General features: G+C 47.1%; 1 protein-coding gene across 1 annotated transcript in view; it reads right to left on the minus strand.

The window, feature by feature from the left end:
* The window catches only part of XYLT1 (xylosyltransferase 1), a gene marked incomplete at its 5' end in the record, with an annotated part of 316,786 nt that overhangs the window by 10,095 nt on the left and 285,429 nt on the right, over nucleotides 1–21,262 (minus strand). The window contains 4 exons of the mRNA XM_012805673.2: nucleotides 5,145–5,340; nucleotides 12,113–12,375; nucleotides 16,520–16,696; nucleotides 19,406–19,622. Of these exons, the coding sequence (XP_012661127.1) occupies nucleotides 5,145–5,340; nucleotides 12,113–12,375; nucleotides 16,520–16,696; nucleotides 19,406–19,622 (853 nt within the window). The remainder of the gene's footprint in view (nucleotides 1–5,144; nucleotides 5,341–12,112; nucleotides 12,376–16,519; nucleotides 16,697–19,405; nucleotides 19,623–21,262) is intronic.

A 21,262-nucleotide genomic window follows, 5' to 3' on the forward strand; every position in this document is an offset into this window, starting at 1 on the left:
TCTACACTCTGAGAAAATTCCCCACGTGCAGGGCAGATAGGAGCTGATCTGCTTCTCTTTATTGCACAAGTTACTATGCTCAGGACACAGGACACAGACCTTCAAATGGACCAAGGGTTTACCCTGTGCTAGGCACAATGCTCAGTGCTTGGATGCATCAATCCATCCAATACTCCTAGCTCCACGAATATGGAGACGTTTGTTATTACCCTCACTTTCCAGATGAGGAAACTAAGGCTTAGGGATGTGAGATAACGAGCTGTGATCAGGGAGGGGCAAACTTAGCAGGGCACCCAGGAAGGCTGACCCTGAAGCTGCATTCTCACTGACTGTGCTGAGTATTGCCTGCCTTTCACTTACAATCTTACTCACTCATTCATCCAACACAAACGACTCGAATGCCAGCTACCTACCAGGGGCGGTAGCCACCAGGACACGCTCACAGGCACATGTCCTGCTTCAAGTTTGCATCAAACCAGAGACCAACGACTGGGACTGGAAGCCATCCTGAGGACAGAAGTAGTTTCCACTCCGATGCTTCTGAGTGGCTGCTACCCCTCCCAGACCCGTGAAATCTTGCCATTTTCTACCACCCTGCAGATCAGCAGGGACCAGTTCTTTCAAAGGCTCCCTGGTGCCAAGCACAAAGCCTGGAACACAGTATGAAATAAATGATGCTGTTTATTGAATGAATAAATGAATGCGTGAACAGGATTCAAGTTATGCATCGAGGTCTTAAGAGATTTTTCTAAAGAAACCTGATCTTTATTTTCCTGCTTACAGCGCATGCTGCTGGCAGACAACTCAGCTCCTCGTGGTTCCTAAGTCCAGTCTCTCACTGTCCTGGCAGCCCCTCCTGTCTGACTCCAGCTTCATTTCACTCCGTCTCGCTCCCTGCCACCCACTCCTGGCTCCGTGCCACGTTAGGTTACTCTCAGCACCTCCGCCAGGGCTCTCTCCTGCCTCGGGATCTTCTGTCCATTCCCAGCTTGCTCTTTGGCACCATCTTCCTTCCTCTCCCCACCCTCCTCTTGGCCAGCCTGATCGCATCATCCAGACGTCTTCCTGGGTTAGAAGAGCCACTGCGGTGTGTGTCTCAGCATTGGCCATGATAGCTCCCCCCACCAAGTGTTGCATCTTTTAATTTACATGTCTCTCTCCCCAGCTGAGACCATCAACCATGCCCAAGGGCAGAGACTACATCTGGCTTATATGTCAACATATGCCTAGTACCTAAAACAGTGCCAAGCACAGAGTAGGTACTCAATATATCTCTGTCAGCTATTGCTATATTTGTCTCTATCATTTATATATCTATCAGTCATCTATTTATATATCTCTGACCATCATCTATCATCTATATCTAGCATCTATTTAGCTATGTGTCTATCATTTAAATATTATCTATCTCTTATCTATTATCTTCCTCTGTCTATCATCTATCAATCATCTATTTATCTATTATCTGCCCATCTCTATCAATCAATCTCTATCTTTTTATTTATTATCATGTGTCTATCCATCTATCTCTGTCATCTATGTGTCTACTGTCTGTCTACCTATACCTCTATTTATCTATCATCTATCTATACTCTATCTACCTATTAGTCATCTATCTGTGTGTCTATCCACCATCTACCTTGAACTTGAACACACACTGAATGAGCAGAGGCTGAGTACATGGACTTCCCTATGCATCCAAGCCCTCCACACACTGGTTTCCAACAGATACTAACAGAATGGATGGATGGCTACAAAACTACTTTGGGATCATGCCTCAGTAAAAGGCCCTTCCATAACACTGCCCTTGCATCCTTCAAAGACATGGGGATCAACGGTTCTCTGAAATCTGAGTTATAAAACCAAGATAACCTGGCCATGAGTGCTGCACAACAGTTGACAAAAAACCCTGGATCTTGTTTCCAAACTGAAGATGGCGAGGTCACAGTCCACAGCCTCCCCCAGGCATGAAGGGGGCAGGCAGCTCAGGACAAAGCCCGGTATTGTCACATCCACCGTGACCTCCCTGCTCTTCTCAAGGGATCTCACTGTGGGAATCCACAACTATCCACTGCAAAATGATCAATTATCCAGATCTAAATACATGTTCAAGTTCAACATACTGCTCTCCAGCTTGCAACCCACCAAAGGTGTCCCATTGTACTTAAATGCAATCTGAGCATCTTTCCAAGGCAGGCAAGCCCCGTACCTCCTCCAAGACCCTTCTTCTGCTACTCTCCCTCTCCTCCTGGTGCTCTGCATATACAGTCTTCTCACTGCTTAGAATGTTCCAGATCTCCCCACGACTAGCTCTCTTACAGGTTTCAGATCTAAAGTTACTTCCTAAGAAAAGCTTTCTGAATGAATCGTCCTATGGAAGGCAGTCCCCATCCGTGTCCTGAATCCTCAGAAATCACATGATGAAGTTCTGTTTTCTCTATGACACTTGCTGAACTGTTTTTCTCATTTATTTGCTCCCTTACTTGGCAGCAACACTAAATTACAATTCCAGGACAAACAGGGGCCTGGTTTGCCAGGTTCACTACCACCCCTCCAGCACCTAGCATGCGGTAGGCACTCGGTGACACCCGTGGAAAGGATGGGTATCTTTTCTCCAAGCCAACAGCATGGGACTCCTGCGGACTGGAGAAATTGATCTGAGCTGTTCAGCAGTCTTGGCCACCTGCCATGAGCTGGGCACCATGTAAGCCCAGGGGATGGTGTGACACCAGGAAGAGTCTCAACAGCCTATAAAGTGGCCCTGCAGTTCCTCCCCTTCCTTTTTGCTCAATTTTATGGCTTTGCCATTAAAAATAATTAAGACTAGAAAGAATTCAAAATGCAAAATTAGGGTTCTCTGCATCAAGTGCCATTATTCCTGCCCGTGATCTTGGTGGGTCTCACACCTAGGGTATCAGACGTATAGTGGGATCCTTCACAAACCACTGGGCATGGAGTGGCCAACATTATTTGTCATGGCCAGAAGAGACTAGTTGCCCAACAGCAGGCTGAGAAACAGGGAGAGCCCAGATGCCAGGCATTCATCTCTTTAATGGGACATTAATGTCGTCAATTGAATGTTCAGGCCCTCAGCACAGAATCCAACTGGGGCAGCGTCTAATTGCCCCCTGGTGCCAGTAATTTATGGAGCAGGCTCCCTTGGCAGCTCACATCCAACAAATCTACTAGGGGCCTTAATTGAAAATGGTAGCTTAACCAGAAACTCCTGCTAGTACCTGTTTGATATGGGGACCCATACCCGGGGACAGGTCAGCCTGGCATGGCCACAGGGAGCTGGAGAAGGGCCAGGAAGGGCCCATCATACTCCTAGCCCCTGGAGACCCTCCGTATTCTGGAGTCAGATCTTTCATCCTGAATCTGGCAGACAGATTCATTGAGATGAATCACCTCCCTAGTTACATGTGAGGAAGGCAGAAACCAGGTGCTGAGCTTTGTGTGGGCCACTTTCTTGCCAAGCTTCCCTGACCGACCTTCCCCTTCTTTCAGCACTGCCACCGAAATGCATTCCCTCAGTCATTCAAAACTGTCATTTACCATCTACAAATGCTGTTTGCTCTTCTATGTATGGGGGATTCAACAGTGGGTAAGTGAGAGAGATACAGTTCTAGCTCTTTCTATTTTTTAGAGACAGAGTCTCATTTTGTTGCCCTCAGTAGAGTGTCGTAGTGTCATAGCTCACAGTAATCTCAAACTCTTGGGCTCAAGTGATCCTCTTGCTTAAGCCTCCCACGTAGCTGGGACTACAGCTGCTCCACCACAATGCCTGGCTATATTTAGAGATGGGTCTTTCTCTGGCTCAGGCTAGTCTCGAACTCATGAGCTCAGGCAATCCACCTGCCTTGGCCTCCCAGAGTGCTAGGACTACAGGTGTAAGACATCACACCTGGCCTTGTTCCAGCTCTTTTGTGGAAAATCAAGTAGTGAGCAGGTAACTTAATGAGATAATTTTAGGTAGTAAAGTCCAAGAGAAGGTAATAAAATAGGGAAGGGTCAGGTGTAGAATGTAGCTATTGAGATACACATGGGTGGCCAGGGGAGATGCTTCTCGGAAGGGGCACCATTTGGATTTAGATCAGAATGACAAAAAGTCAGCCAGCTATGTGATAACTTGCGGAAAGCATTCTAGGCAGGGAGATCAGCAAGAGCTGAGCTTGAGGCAGGAACAAGTGTGGCATGTTTGACAAAGACACGAGAAGTGTGAGCAGAGTCAAGAGTGGTGCTGGACAAGGCTGGAGAAGCAGATGGAGGTCAGATCATGTAGGGCCTTGGGGATCTGGAGCCAGGGCTGATGCTGTAAGGTGGTGCTAGGTAAATCCATCTCTCTAGTCAGAAAAATAACTAAAAGCTCATGAGCTCATGCTGTATGGAGGAGGGAGAAAGTGCCTTCTATGGACCCATGCATCAGTCCATCTGTCCATCCATTCGCCCATCTGTCCATCCCTCCATCCATCTATCCACCCATTTGTCCATCCACCCATTCTTCCATTTGACCACCCCTCTACCTTCCATCCATGTGCCCATCTGTCCATTCACCTATTTATCCATCCATCTACCTATTTACTTAACCACTTATATATTCAATGATTGATTAATCTGGTGATTATTTAATAATCCCTGTGTTAGAAACTGGGGTGATAAAAACACAACCATACACAGGATTTGTGGCCAAAGAGACCTGGGTTCAATTTTGAGCTCTTACGCTTTCTAGCTATGATAAAGAAAATTAATGAATTTTTATAAGCGTCAGTTCTCTCATCTGTAAAATGGAATTAATACCACTACTTCATTAGGGCACTCGTTTGTTACTGGTCTATTGCTACCGTAAGTTTAGGAAGGGTCACTGAATGGGGGATGAAAAATTGAGAGGAGCAGAAATTCTACTCTAAAAAACAGACCAAACTTCCAGGTTGGTTTGGTCCACTCAGTTGACAACTCCACTGTCTCTCTCTCCTCCTTCCCCTTTTAAGACGCTGGCGTGTGTCGGGGCTGGAGAACCTTCTCCAGACACTTGGTGCATCTTTAGGGCTCTCCAAGTCCTCTTCTCCTCCATCTCCAAATACAAGTGTCAGATTATGGAACAGGTGATTGCAAAAGGTGAAGCGGGACAACCTCTGGCCTCTTACCTCGGAAAACTGAAGCCTCCCGAAGTCGCTGGGTGGGCTTGCAATCTTGAAGACTTTTTTTGGCATCACCCATGTCTCCAGAGTCTCCAGCTTGCTCACAGCCAGATTGGTGGCGTGATGCTTGACGAGGAAGCCCTGGAAGCGGTCGGCAAGGAAGTAGAGGTGCACAGACGCTGGGTGGCCCATGGAGTAGTACCTGAAGACACAGAAGCCGTGGTCAGGGCTGGAGGCAACAGGATCATGACAGGGCTCTCCACCCACCATGCCAAGCCTGTTCCAAAAATAGTCCCCATTTTCTACCAAATTCCTATCATATTCCCATCTGAAAGCGGCTCCCTATGGGTCTATGATTCAATGACTATGAATAACTTTCTCTTTTTTTTTGCTGATAATAAATGGAAAACATGCTGACCATGGGAAAGTACAGCAAAGAAAATAAAATGACTCCTTTTCATGCCTCTTCCCATAAATAATGTCAACGCACAGATATTGATTGAGTCCTCTGGTGCCTGCTTCTAGGGAGTGACAATGGTGTGTGAACACTGTCATATTGATGGATCTCCCTTCGGCCTTATTTTCTATGCATATATTTGCATACTTATTACACAGTTGGGATCAAAATATGTGTACTGGTTACATTCTGCTGTTGCTTTTTCCTGAGCATTATCTCGTCTTGGAAAAGTCTCTAAGAATGTGATTCTCTGTGTGAGGATGTATTCCTTTGTAAAGAGTGTCCATTTTACAGAGCAAGTTCCCTATCACTAGATGATAATTCTAATCTTTTGCTACTCTAAATAACGTTGCACTAAACAACCTTGAGCAAAAATTAAACAGAATTCTTTTTCATTCCTCTCTCTCCTTCTCTCTCTGTTTGAATCTTCAAGGGGCACATTATGCCTGTTGCTTAGCTTTACTGGAAGTTCTGCTGCCTAAGTGATTCACACTCTAACAGTCTTTTGCCACCGTCAACATGAGTTATCACCTTTAAAAACAATTGCTAATCTGAGATAATATACATGCACGTATATTTGTAGCTTATTGTTTTGAAATGGTCCATAGAAGTTTGCTGGCCGATCGGGGCAGGGAAGGTAAGCAGAGATGCCCAGGCAGGGTCCAGGAGGAGACAGCCAAGGAACGCTCTGAAGGGGCCCAGGTCCATGTCCTTCCTACTTGTGAAATAACAAGCTGCTGCTTCTGAATGTGTCAACTGCACAGCACTAAGAGGGTGCTTGTGGGCCCCTAATAACAGCAGTCCACAAATCACTGTCCCTGCTCAGCTAAATGCAGCCTTCCTTCCGGTCTCCATGTGGAGTCCTAAGTCTTTATGTTCAATTATAATGGTTTGGGAAGCCCCCTTTCCGGTGTTTAGGCATCTTCTAAAATCACTGCCTTGTTACGGGGATGTCTCAGGGGGCGGGGGGCAAGGGATCCAGGAAAAAAGCTTGCACCATCTTCAGATTATTTGCTGGCATCATGGCACATACCATGACTATACGAGCAGGGAGCCCTGGAATGTGCTGGCACTTTCCCATTGCAGCCACGTCTAGGCAGGGCTGTTCCACAGAACTTTCTGTGCTGATGGAAGTGTTGTGATGTTCAATAAAGTAGTTGCCAGCCACGTGTGACTACTGAGTACCTGCACTGTGGCCACTGTTACTGAGAACTGGATTCTAAATTTCATCTCGTTGTAGAGAGCTTACATAGCCACTTGTGGCTTGTGGCTACTGTACTGGGCAGCAAAGACACTGTCTCAGTAAACCAGTGGTTGCCTGCATCAGTGCCTCCAATTCTTTAGGTCTCCTGGATCTAGACTCCCTTCCATGTGACTCTGCAGCTTTCCTTGTACGCATAAGAGGACATCTATTTCTCCACCTCTGGAATCTTCTTTGGCCATCAGAAAGTGGTGGAAGGAGTGTCATGCCAGTTCTGGGCCATGACTTCAAGGAGCCTTGAGGATTTACCATTTGTTCACTTGCTCTTCTGTGATCACCATGACAGCACACTCTGGGCTAGCTCACTGGAGGATGAGGCTTCGGAACAGAAGGCTGATCTAGGACCAGTTGTCCTAGATCAGCCAATTATTTCCAGCCAAGAGCAACACAGCCACCCTCCTGGCCTACAGCTGGCTGCTAATGCCAGAGGGAGGCCAGCTCGGACCAGAAGAACTGCCCAGTTGACCTGTGACTTGAGCACTATGTAAGTGCTTACTGTTTCCAAACATGGATTTGGGGATTGTTTGTTACACAGCATGACTGTGGTGACACAGAAGCAATGCACTGCCAATGTGTGCTCTGGAAAGTGGGTGGGACAGGAGAGCTTGTTGTCACGGGAGTCAAAAGAAGAAAGTGTTTCCAAAAAGGAGTGGTCAACTGTATTGAGTGCTGAGAGGACTAAGAAAATGAATAATAATCAGGTACTCTAGAAATTTAGGAGTTAATCTCTAATAGTCGGCCATCCCTCACCTCTCATCAAGAAATCCTGTTGTCTCCACCTTACTCCATCCTCTATTCTCCTCATGCACTGCCAGAATCCTGGTTCAAGCCACCAGTGCTCCCCACCTAGACCTTTGCAGGTGCTTCCATAATTGTTCCCCCCTATTACTTTGTCTGCTGCAACCTATTCCCACAGTCGCTACAGCCACCATCCCCTGCTTAAATACCATAAGTTGGTCTGCTTAATGTTTAGAAGAAAATACAAATTCCTTACTTGCTATACAAAGCCCTGCCTTCTCTAGCCTCATTTTGTTTTCTTCTGTTCAAATCCACCACTTTCTAGCCACAAGTGGCCTTACTTTGGACTCTTGAACACCCTAAGCTCATTTCTGCCCCAGGGCGTTTGCACATGACATCTTCTCTGCTGAGAAAGCTCTTCTCCTCTTAAGACTGCATGTCTGGCTCTGTCTGACCATTTTGCTGAAGTGTTACTACCTCAGAGAGATATTCCTTGACTGCTAAATCTTAAGCCACTATCTTTTTTTTTTTTTTTTTTTTTTTTGAGACAGAGCCTCAAGCTGTCCCCCTGGGTAGAGTGCCATGGCATTACAGCTCACAGCAACCTCCAAGTCCTGGGCTCAAGCGAGTCTCCTGCCTCCGCCTCCCAAGTAGCTGGGACTACAGGCGCCCGCCACAACGCCCGGCTATTTTTTGGTTGCAGCCGTCATTGTTGTTTGGCGGGTCCGGGCTGGGGATTCGAACCCACCACCTTAGGTGTACGTGGCTGGCGCCTTAGCCTGTTGAGCTATAGGCGCCGAGCCTAAGCCACTATCTCTTCACTGTCACAAGCCACTATCTCATCACTGTCACATGACTGCATCTTCTTTTGAGGCAGAACATTTACCCTTATTAATCTTTTGTTCTGGTTTGTTTGTGCTGTCTGTCTTTACACTAGAATGGCAGGGCCTTGAACTTGAAGCCTGGTCTGCCTGGGTTATAGCTGAATGCCTTGTGCCTAACACAGAGCCTAATACATATACTGCAAACAATGAATGAATGAATGAATGAATGAATGAAAATTTTAGAAGAATCTTCTCTAGAAAATTTGGGGGCCTGTAGTAAAATACTGACATTCTTAACCCTGGATGATAGATGATAAGCAAACATTATTTTCTTGTTTTTGTTAATCTGTCATTTCAAAAATTTCTGCAACACACCTGTCTTATTTTCTAATATGAAAAAGAAATCAATAAACGTTATATTTAAGGAAGGTTATCCTGTAGACCAGAAAGGCACAATTTGCCTAAAATACTCAGACAAAATGAAACTCAAAAGTTTTCACTTGCTGTTTCCCCAGATGCTCCAGGGGTAGGAGTTCATTCTCTTTTGCCTTTTGGGATAAGAGTCCTTGGTCCTGATTTATTTGCAGGCTTCTACTCATAAATACGTCAGCTTTGCCCACAGCAAGGCACAATGGTTCCATTACAATAAAAAATGAGGCGGAAGCCAGAGGATTCTAGGCTCGAGGCAACTAGATGGCTCGGTTCACTCCGAAATAAGCACTAGGAGAACATTTCAACAACCCTAAATAAATTGGAGGTGTCTCTTGGAATTTCCTGTACGATAATTTACCTTATGCAATTCTAGGAACCTTGTGATTAAAATTATTCTCGAATGACATCTGCTTTCCAAACATCAGGCACTGCACTGCATGGGGTGGTTTTGAGGAGTGGATTCTGCCCCCAGACTAGCAGAGTTTGGGAAAGATACTCACCAGTGACCTTGATCCCAGGTACCACAGCTACGTACCTGGGTGTGCTGTACTACATGCAGCTTGGGGCACGGTGCTTGTGGGGCTATCAGGGAAACTTTTGCAAATTATCACAAAGGAGGTGGCCCTTAGATGGCCTTTAATGACTGGGAACAGGCCAGCTATGTGGTGACAGTGGGGGGCTGGGAGGTGGGGAATGAAGCAAAGGACAGCGAGAACAACAAGTGGCTCATGTCACCAGTTCCCATCTCGCACAGCAGGCCCACTGCTGGCTGCTTTTGACAGCTTAATATGTAGTAACAATGGCAGCTGAGATACAGACAATGACCTGATCCCGGACCGAGCACTCAGTACAGAAAACATTGCTAAAGCGGGGACAATACTGCTCCATAACTCATAAGGTACTTTCCGAGGATTACCTCCTCTGCACAGGACACCTCATGATGTAAAGATTATTCTTCTCATTTTACACATGAGCCACCTGAGGCTCAGAGAGGGTAACAACTTGCCTAATGGCCAACAGCTAGGAATTCAAGTTGAGGTTTTATTTTTAGATAGGGTCTCACTCTGTTGCCCAGGCTAGAGTACCCTGGTGTCCTAGCTCACAGCAACCTCAAATTCCTGGGCTCAAGCGATCCTCTTGCCTCAGTCTCCCGAATAGCTGGGACTACAGGCAGCCATCACGATCCTGGCTAGTTTTTCTATTTTTAGTAGAGATGGGGTCTCGCAGGAGCTCAGGTTGGTCTCAAACTCCTGAGCTCAAGGGATGCTCCCGCCTCAGCCTCCTAGAGTGCTGGGATTACAGTGAACCACTGTGCCTGGCCCGGACTAGAGTTGAGTTTGAATTACAGCGAACCACTGTGCTGCCCAGCCCAAACTAGAGTTAAGTTTGAACTGCAAGTCCTGTGTTCATCACTCATGTTAGTCTCCCTTTAAACTAAATCAGAACCTGCAAGGGGAGAGAAGCTGGGGGCAGGAGAAGGTCATGAAACATTGTCCCAGCCCTGTAGAAAAACCCAGCTGGCTACGCAGAAGGCACCGGCCAGGAGACCTGCCTGTTCTCAGGGTTTTAGGGAAAACACAGTTCCTTTCTTCTCCTCCTTCCCTTCCTGCAGAAAGGGAAGATGTGGGCGAAGAGAGATATACAAGGGAAGGCACACTGAAGAGAGACTGATGCTCAAAACATTTTTAAAAAGTGGGCACACTGTTCAAAGAGGAAGGTGGGAGGAAGGGGAAGGAAGAACAGCAAGACGTAGAGTGATGACGCACACTTCTGGGACTCTATCCTAAGGAAATCATCAGAAAAGAGAATGGGGGAGAAGGCCTTCTGCAAAGAGATATTCATGAGAACATTATTTACAATGGCACATTACTGACAATAGCCACAGCAGAGGGGCAGACGAAGCCAGCTCTGGAATTTCTACTCGTAGGAATACTGGCGGCATCAAAAAGGATCATTATCATCGCGGAAGCTGCCGAGCAACACAGGGAAGCGGGGCTAATAGTATAATGCCAAGTGGAGAAAACAGGATCCCTGATTCTTCGTGCAACTGTGTAAACATCTGCAATGCACGTGGCTGGAGGACAGAAGGAAATAGAAAGGGAGGAGCGGGGATCACGCCGAGTTCTCTCCCTGCCTCCCCCTCTCTTCTTATTTCTGGAACACTCTTGCCTAAAGTGTGGGCAGGCAGTGGTAGGCGAGATGACGCTCAGGGGTAGTCGAGCACTTTGAACAATAGCTTTGCCTTTTAACAATGTTTGGGCTTATATTTTTAGGTGTGGGAATGACACTGTGGTTATGTTTTAATGAGGAATTACTTCTCAGAAGAAACGTGTTAAAATATTTGTGACTGACATGACATGATGTCTGAGATGCACTTCAGGCTGATCTGGGGGGGGGAGGGTAGCAAGTGGGAGGAGGTGAAGATGAAACGAGATCAGCCTGGAGTTGGTAACTGCTCGGGCTGAGTGATGGAGCCAGGGGGTTACCCTGTTCTATTCCGTCTACATTTGACATTTTCCATCATGAAAGGTAAAAGAACAAAAGCAGTTCTGTACTTTCATGGTTGCCTTCCACTTAACACTATATAATACGGTGCCAGAACCGTCCTTCCAAAGTACACATGTGTAGCAAAAAGACTTAATCAACTGAAAGAAAACCATGGATACCTATGAGGCCTGGCATTCTGAGAAAGAACAAAGTAAAGCACAGAGCATGGCTACGGCTTGGGCCGGAAACGCCAGGCACGCTACGATGGTTGCACCGATGACTTTTAGGGAGAGGAAGAGGGGGAGAAGCATGGGGTGGAGCTGCAGCTCCCCAAGAGGAGGAATGCCTGGAGTCCCAGCTTCTTGGGAGGCGGAGGTGGGAAGATCACTTGAGCCTAGAAGTTTAGGTCCAGCCTGGACAACATAGTGAGACCCTGCCCCTTACATTTTTTTTCTTTGAGACTCAGTCTCATTCAGTCACCCTGGTGTCATAGCAACCTCAAACTCGGGCTCAAGCAATTCTCTTGTCTCAGCCTTCTGAGTAGCTGAGACCAAGGTGCCTGCCACAGTGCCCAGCTACTTTTTAGAGATGGGGTCTTGCCCTTGCTCAAGTAATTCACCCACCTCAGCCTCCCAGAGTGCTAGGATTACAGTTGTGAGCCATCTTGCCCAGCCCCCCACTATTTTTTTTTATGGAAGCAGGTCCTCCCTCCTACTCTATGCCCTCCACATCCTGCCTGCTCCGGGTTCCCATCCTCCGCACCCCGTGGGCTCACCGGCAGCTGTTCTCCCCATCCGTGTGCAGCGATGCCTCTGCCCGGCGAAGGCCCAGGCGGGCAAAGGAGTGATACAAGGTGAGCGTCACGTCACTCAGGCTGTGGGTGCCATCAGGCTCATCATAGACGTTCTCCCAGTAGGAGCGGAGGCCTGGGGTGCCTGCGGGGTAGTTCCCGTACAGGTAATAGTCCAGCTGCCCAATGATTTCCTGATTCACCACGGCTTCGAACTTGCGGGCAAAGAAGGTGGGCCGGGCTGTCTGCTGTGCTCATGGAAGATTTAAAAAAAAAAAAGCTGCATCAGCAAGTGGGGGCAGGACCCTAACAGCACATCCTGTGGTTAGGAGCAAGGCTCTGCAGCCCGCCTGCTTGGATCCAAATTTTAGAGCTGATACTTACTAACCTCTGTGTTCTCAGTTTCCTCATCTGTAGGATGGATTATAATGAGGGTACAAATAGGCTTGAGTGAGTTAATCTCTGCAAAGCATTTCAAGCAATGATAGGCACTTAGTAAGCATCATTTAGATGTCTGTTATGTAAATTAAATCCTAGATGTTTATAGCTGGGATGGATCTCAGAAATCGCTTAGCTGGAGGTCACAGACTAGTAATCTAGGGCAAAGACAGCCCGCAGATGCATTTTAGTTGGCCAGCCAGAGTTTTAAAATGGAACTAGTTGGAAGTTGGAAATACTTTAAAGAGTTCACAGAAACTCTTCTGGCTTCCCTTTAAATAGTAACAGATCTGGCAACCTCAGGCCCACATCCCTACATAGTAACAACTAGTCAAAGCTGAACAGCGGCTGTCCCTCTAGACAAGACATGGGCTCTTCTGCTCACCACAGTCCTCTCCACTCCCAACTGCCTCCCTGGCATTTCAGCTGACTTGCATTATCTCTCGGAGTGAGCCTAGAAATTCATATTTTTAACAGCCCTTAAAATATTTGCTCACTAAGGTAATTCACTTGCTTTCTATGGTTTGAGGATAATGTAAGTGACACCAGAGTTGCCTGTGTATCAGCAACCTGGATAGCTTTTAAAATCTGGATTCAGAGGTCCTTCCTGAGACCTACTGAGTCAACATCTCTGGAGGTGAGGCTCAGGAGTATGCATTCCAAAATACACCTTCTCAGGTGATTATAACACAGCATTTGTAGACCATTGATATAAACCAAACACTTACAAAAACAAGCCCAGAGAAGGGAAGGGACTTATCCAAGGACACACAGCAAGTCAGTGGCAGAGCTGGGAGGAAGAGTCAGGGTTGAGGGTTAAACAAATAAAATACTGAGCATCTGTTATCTACTAGGTTTTATACAGTGTTGTAGGGAAGAGACTGACAAACATTTGCAATAAAGAGCCAGAGGAAAAAATACTAAAAACAACTTTGAAACTGAACTCTGCTTTTGTAGCATGAAAGCAGCCAAAGACAGAATAGCAAATAAGTGGACATGGCCATGCTCCAATATTTGCAAAAGCAGGCAGTGGGCTGACTTTGGCCCCAGGAGCTGTAGTTTGCTGACCCCTGGTCCAGGGCTGCAGAAACAAATAAAACACAGCCCTCTCCCTTGAGGAGCTTATTATGGTCTAGCACTATTATTGACCTAAATTTGGGTCCAGAGCTGTTTTCACTGCAGTGGATTAATGGCAACAATTAACTACTGAGCACATACAATATGCAGGGAATTGCATTTATGTCATTACTTCTAATTCTTCCAACAACTCAGCAAGGTGGATATTATTATTCCCATTGTACAGATGAGGAAAGTGAGCTCAGAGAGGAAGGTTATATGTACAGACCCATGCAGTTTAAGATTTGAACGCAGAATGGATGACTCCAAAATGCAAGCTCCTTTTACTCCAGGATTGAGCTGATGAAGTAAACTAAACATCTCATCAGCTCTCTGCTTCATGAAAGCGGGGGCCTCTTTCTCCATGGTACAGAAGTCAGCGTGGTTCCTTTACAGTCTCACTGAGAAGAGTCAGACCTCCTGAGTTCAAATCTCACTCACTTAGCTGCTTCCTAGCTGTGTGTATCTTTGGGAAAGCCATCCAACTTCTCTGGGTCTCTGCTTCCTCATCCATAAAATGGGTATAACATGCGTTATTTGCATAGTGTCTGGCACACACTGTTAGCGGTCTTATTATGTAATTATTATCATAATTAGATATGATAATTTAGATATTACCAGACCCTTTTTTTTACTAGGTGTCTGTCCACCTAGGGGCCTACGAGTCTTCATTTCTGGGGACACAGAATCGGCCTCAGTGGCAGGGCAGCCTTCTTTCTCTGCCTGAGATTCTCTGACCATAGCCAGCTCTTTTAAAAGGGCATGTTTCTATATTTACTGTTCTTTTTCTGAGAGTTCTTTGCACAAGAACTCCAAGTTCCTTCAAGGCAGCAATTTCTGGATTCTGGATGTCGGGGGATAATCTTGATCATTGTTTACTGTGAAAGAACGAGCTGAGAGCACGTGACGTGGTCCATCGCCCAGTCTTTACCAGAGACCACAGTGTCCCCAGGATCTACCAGGCTAGAATACAAATGGGGCCGCCTGGGGAGAGCAGGCCCCCCAGTTATCAGCAGGTGGAGGATCTAGGCCCCAAGGGATGGAAGGTCCCCTGCAACTGGGGCAACAACTTATCCTCTACCAAGGTGGGGATCAGTTTTTTTTTTTTTTCTTTCAAATAGGTCAAACATCCCCCCTGCAGCCCTCTCTCCATCTGCTCACCAACTCTTTTCGGCTCGGACAATGGGGAGGTAAAATGTCATTCAAGTTCATGCTGGAATTAACATGGGTTTGAGGAGATCCCTGTAATCTGCCACCAAAACGGGCCTTATCACAGCACCCACTTAAGGTGGCTGAAGACACTGAGAGGGAACTTTGGGAAAATATGGATGACAGGAGAAAACCCGCTGTGTGTGCTGCACCTGGCAGGGATGGAAGCTGGATGGCAGTGAGGCCTGGTGGGAAAAACCCAGTCTGGAACTGGAAACGCTACACTTCCCTAGCTGCATGGCCATGGGCAAGTAGGTTCACCCCCCCCCATGCCTTAGTTTCCCCACCTGCAGAACGGAGGTGATGCTCACCCCCATGAAGCCAGTGCCCACACGGGCCGGGCGCGCAGGTGGCATGGAGCAGATCTAACATGAACTCCATCCCAGAGTCTGGGGGCCCTGGGTGTGGATTTGACTCTGACTCAGAAGTTCTAGAATGGGCGGAGATTCTGCTTTTCTAACAAGCGCTCTGGTGACAGAGATGTCGCTGGTCTGTAGACCACACCTGGAGAGGCCAGGCTAAGAGGCTGGAAGCTCCACTTGGGCGGCAGTGTCCTCCCCTGGATGTTTCAGCTATATGCAAAGAGTGAGGGCGCTGGGGTTATCAGCCTGGCACTGCTGTACTGGTTGTCCCTGTCCTGCCTCCAAGTCATCGGCTTGGGAAGTAGCACATCATCTCCAAGTGCCACTCTAGTGACCCGAGGGTGCTTTGTTTAACCTTCCTGTAGTGTTCTGTTTGAGCTTTCTGCAGCTGGGGTCTGGGCATGTGAGGAGGAGAGGGGAAAGGCACATAGGACGGAAAGGGAGGGGCCCTGCGGGCTGAGGCATCCTTGGGGCACATGGCAAGCAGATGAGCACCCCCCACCCTCCTACCTCTGCTCTCCCCAGAACTGTAAACTGGCTGTCCAGAGGCAGCTGTGAAGGTAATGATATCTCTGCCTCTTGTTACTCTTCAAGTACATAGAACACAGAGGTTTCCCAGCTGAGCTGTTTATGAGAATTTCCCAAAGTATAACACTGAAAATACAAATTCCTGGACCTCCCTGGAGATGTGTGCTTCTCAAACAGGGGCAAGTTTGCCTCTAGGGGACAATTGGCAATGTCTGAAGACATTTTTAATGGTCACAACCGGAGGTTGCTAAAGTTGTCCAGTGGGCAGAGGCCCAGGGTGTTGTTGGGCATTGTGCAATGCACAGGACACACCCAGGACAGAGAATGACCCAGCCACAACGTCAGGAGCTCCGAGGATGAAAACCTCTGCCCAAGATATACTCAGGTTTGTATCCAGAAATATGTTTTTTAACCAGAGGATTCTGATTGAGAGGAAGTACAGAGAATAGGTTATGAGCCTTGGGAAACAGACACTTTAAATGTTTTGACCTTGCTATGCCTCAGTTTCCCTATCCCTTAAATGGAATAATAATAATAAATATATTACATGGTTGTTGTGGGGCTAAGGAGTCAACACAGATGAAGTGGTTAGGAGAGCCCTGGCATGGAGTACCAGCTCGGTAAATATCGGTTCTGGTTGACGCTGTTGTTATCATCAGCAGCAGGTGGGGCTGGGCACTGAGGCTCAGATGTCTGCAGGGCTGAGGTCTGGGGGGCGGGTGGGGCGCAGTGTGCTCACCTGGAAGCGGTGGAAGTCCTGCGGCTTGAAGTCGTTGGGGGAGCAGCCGCACCAGTCCACGATGTGCTTGTACTGACACTTGCAGCCCAGCTTGCGGTTCCAGTTGGTGATGCGCAGGTTGTTGTCCACCATGGTGTCACAGTGGGGGCTGTTCTCCAGGACCGTGTGGAAGAAGGACTATAGGGGAGAGAGGGGCCTGGCCTGAGACCTCCGCTAGCCTGCCCCGAATGGGTGGGGGTGAGGGGTCAGTCCTGAGGACCACCTGACTGTGAAGGGATGCCCTCAGAGACACATTCTGTCCTCTCTGTGCACAAATGGGGGCAGCTGCCAGGCAAATTCTGCCTCACGGTACAGCTGGCTGCTTTGTCCAGACTGGCTTAATTCTACCCAGAAGCCTCCTGCTTTGAGTGGTTCCCTAAGTTGTCATTCCCCAGCCTCTAGAATCTGATCTGATATCTTTTACCCCCCAGGTCATCTTCTGTCTGCTCAGTACAGAGGAAAAGTCCCTCAGAGTTTGTCAATACACGGGGCAAAGGAAAAACATGGGGACTAATTTTCTAGAATATTGGGGGTCAAAAGGGTTTGCAAATGGCCAGTTCTGAAACCAAAGGGATTCAGGTCTGAGATGCTAACAAAGGCTGATGCTTTGGTATGTCCCCCCTGGGTGTGGGAGGCCAGATTCAGGGCTGCATGAGGCCCAGGACACCTTGCTGTAGCCACCTGCACAGTGACTGCCACACAGGGAGGGGAGCAGTGGGGCTCCTCACTGTCCATGCTTTTGAACCAAGAGCCGTCGTTTCTCCCTAATCCTAGGACTGACTCTGGGCCACCTCTCTCCAAGGAATCTGAGAAAGAGGCAATGTTGGGAGTGACAAGATGACGAGAGGAGAAACGATTGTTGATGCAGTGGAGAGATTACCAGAGATAGAAAAAAGGTAGGTATTTCTATTTCAACATTGTCTTATAACAATTCCAGACACCAGGGGAATGTATTTCCCTGCTCTCTGCTCCCTAAGAGAAGCCGTCAGGGGACATGTGCCCGCATTCAAAGGTTTACAGGCAGGAATGGAGGAGGTGGGATCTAACAGAGATCCTGGAGCATATGTGCTTCCGTATTGGGACAGGAGAGGGCTGGGGTCACTCACAGAGCTTTGGCCATCAGCAGTGTGGTGGGCACCTTGATTAAAACCACCAGACTATCCAATAATCTCTTCTAAATGAGTGGGTGGACAAGATGAGGCTCCACCCACTACTCTCTGCTAAGCTTCTTGGGCTGCTAGATGCCATTCCCATGAACCTGAATTCTAAGCTTGAATTGTCCACAAGCCCCCAGAAGCACATATACCCCATCAAGCAGGGGGGGAAAGCACCCAATTACCAAGTGCCCTGTGTCCTTTTATAATGATACAGAAATTCTCTGCAAGATAATGGATGAGGAGGTTATCGGAATTGAGAGAAAAGGTGATTTTTGCAGGAATAGGATTAAAAGCTGATTACTTGACATGTGTGCAGAATAGTAAAACCGGCCCAGTGATGACACGCTCGTCATCTCTCTGGCTGATGTGGGCCATCAGCCCTCCCTCGAGCCTGGCACTGCCCCAGAGATGGGTGAGATATGAGGAAATCATCAAATGAGATGTGCTGTCTCATCTCGCCTGCAGAAACACACAGCCCGTGCGATCCAGAGTCAGGGGCCCCTCCAGGGAAGGAACTGTAGTGTACCATTCATGAGAAATATCACAGGCTCAACAGAAAAGGGTCAGGCTCTGGAGTTTTCTGAAGTCGGATCAGTAATTAGGGTGCAAGTGAACAGAAGGTCAGGGAGGTGAGTCTAGAATCTTCCAGCTCAGCTCTGAAACGAAGGCTGCTGGCATGTCAGCAGCGATTCTTCCAAACTGGTTCTCTACCCATTTCCAGATGGCAGTGGGTCTGTTTTTAGAATACTTCACATCCTCACACAACAGGGCTTTCCACTCCAAGGTCTGAAAAATGATGACAGTCTCCCCGGGAGCTTTTAAAATATAGGGACCACGTAAGGACTGTAAAAACTGGTCAACCGAAGGAACTAGGCCTACTGTTCACTGAGTACACGTGGTGCAAGTCTGGTCTATGAAAATCAGGTCAACTTACGGAGGTGGTCAGCTACGTACTGACCAAAAGCCCACAGGGAACACTGAGCCCTGAGTACTGGCCCACAGTGGCTGTGAATGTGGGGCTAGGGTCGGCCTGGTGGAAGTGCTGTCTGTCTGAGGTTCACTTGGAGTTTTGGAGTATGACTCACCCATGAAGCCAACACTACTTTCTGTCAAGCAATGACAGAACAATATTTGAAATGGGAAAAGGGGTACTTAGTGTTGAAAAGGTGGTTATTCCATGATTGGTGACTACGGAGGATCTATCAGAAGTTGATGTGGGTGTGTCCTGAATGGGTCGGCATGGATGGTTGTGCAGGGTACACACTGCATAACTTTTACCAGGGGGTGCCGCCATTGACACTGTAGCTATCAGAGGGTTTCTGCTGGTTTGCTAAGAGTTCTCTGGAAAATGGCAGTAAAATGTCTTGTTCTGATGAATTCACCATACTGTGTATTATGTGATTTTATGATCATGGGGGCCAGTGTCTCAAGGAAGGGGCTGCTTCCTCTATTTTACACAAAGGTACTGTGTAGACTACGGGCAGCAGCACTGTGAATCTAACTCCACGCAGCTTCTGTGCAGGCTGGAGGGGGACCAGGGTATCCTGCTATGACAGCAAGGACATCTGGATGTTTGAAGAACAACACAGGTGGACCCAGCACTGCTCTGCCAAAAATTCAGCATCTGCTTTGCTCCAAAGGCTAAAGCCAGCCCCTATCTTTCTTGGGGACTTTTGTCCCATATACTCACTTCAGCAGGAAGCAGGGTATAGGTGTAGAATTGCTTCATCTTGGTCACCAGATCGTCTGTGGAGAATGTCACATACTCTACAAACTTCCGGTTCAGCAGGAACCAGTCTGAGCCCCCGTCTACGGCGATGCCCTCGGGGATGCGCCGGTCCCCCAGGCGCCACATGTGAGCGTCACACTCCAGGAAGAGCCGATCCAGGCCCTGCTTCCGGATGAACCTGGGAGAGACAAGGTAGCCCTTAGCCCAAAGGTGCCGGGAGAGAGGGAACCCCAGCTGGAGTCCAAATAAAACAACACCCACTGCAAGAACAGAATTTATTGAGCACTTACTATGTCCCAGTTACCAAGCCAGGGCTCACTTGATCCCCACAGTGAGGCAAGTTCCTATATCCCTACTAAGGCAGGTATTATTATTAGCTTTGTTTTATGCATGAGGCCACTGAAGCTTAGAGAACACAGGGGAACTCCCCATTACAGTTAGATAGCAATGGTCATCGCTAACTTTTGAAATAACCTTGTTATATATCAGAACCTTGGCAGTTTGGTGAATGCAATCTTGGACCCTCATCTCAGAAAAGTGCTCTTAAAGGCACACAATATGTACAGGGTTACAGAATGTCAAAAAAAAAAAAACTTCCACCAAAGTTATGATAGAGTAATATGTGTGCTTCTTGATTCATATATCGTATTCAGGATTATAAAATATTTTCCAAAACACCAAATATATGATAATACATATCAACATATAAAAAAATAAGATATCATGGCAGCTCTCATAACTACTATAATTTTTTGAAGAAGTAATGAACATAAATGATATTTAGAGGTATCTGCCCCAACTATAACATGATATGGAAATATGTGATTCCTTCTGGTGAATATCACAGTTACTGCTAACATGACTGTGGTTCACTAGCTATCTTTATGGATTTCATAAATCCTGGATATCAGCTATCATTATTAAAAATAAAGATGCCTTTTTTTCCATCTGAGGTCACGGACCCACTTGAATTTCACCGACCAACCCCAGGTTAATCATGCCTACTGTAGCACATACATATATTAATATGATCACGTTGTTTAGAATTTTGCAAAACAGGCAGAGGAGAAGTGGCATTTCCTATTTTGCAGATGCAGGAATTGAAGCTATGTAGGTCCCAGAGATGGTGACATGGATGTACTGGGGGACAGAGCTAGAACCATATCTTCTGGTCCAAACTCCTAGTCCATTAATAATTAGTGTTCACTGCAGACTTCTCATATGCCAGGTACCATGCTGGACCCTGCTGGGGGTCAGGGAGAATTAAGGGTGATCTCTGTTCCTAAGATCTAGAGGTCTCCCAACCCAGGGATCTTCCCGCTCTTCCAGCTTGCTGATTTTTACACATGTTCAGGACTGTATTTTTCTAGCCTTTATATAATAAATAATTGTCTTATATAAACGTTTCTCTTTGTTGCAACCACAATGACTTCTCTAATCCCTGTGCCCACCATTACACACAGCTTTTTGTGCAAGGTTTTTGGACATGCTCAAATGTTCTCCCACCCTAGCCTTCCCTAGTTAACTTTAATATATCCAACAGATTGTAGTCTAAAAGTTAATCCTTCAGTTCTTACACCACTGTTGATTTCTTCCATGATCACCACCATCAACACCATCATCTCATTTTCATTATTACACTATCAGCATCTTCATCATCACTATCATCACTGTCATCATCATCATCACCATCATTGCCATTATCATCATCATAACCACCATCATCATCACCACCCCCACCACCATTATCATGACCATGGCCATCATCCTCCTCCTCATGGTCACCCTGAACATTCCCACCACCATCATCATCACCAC

The sequence above is a fragment of the Otolemur garnettii genome, unplaced genomic scaffold (genome assembly GCF_000181295.1).
Source record: "Otolemur garnettii isolate 467f Iridium unplaced genomic scaffold, OtoGar3 scaffold00044, whole genome shotgun sequence".
NCBI classification, from domain to species: domain Eukaryota; kingdom Metazoa; phylum Chordata; class Mammalia; order Primates; family Galagidae; genus Otolemur; species Otolemur garnettii.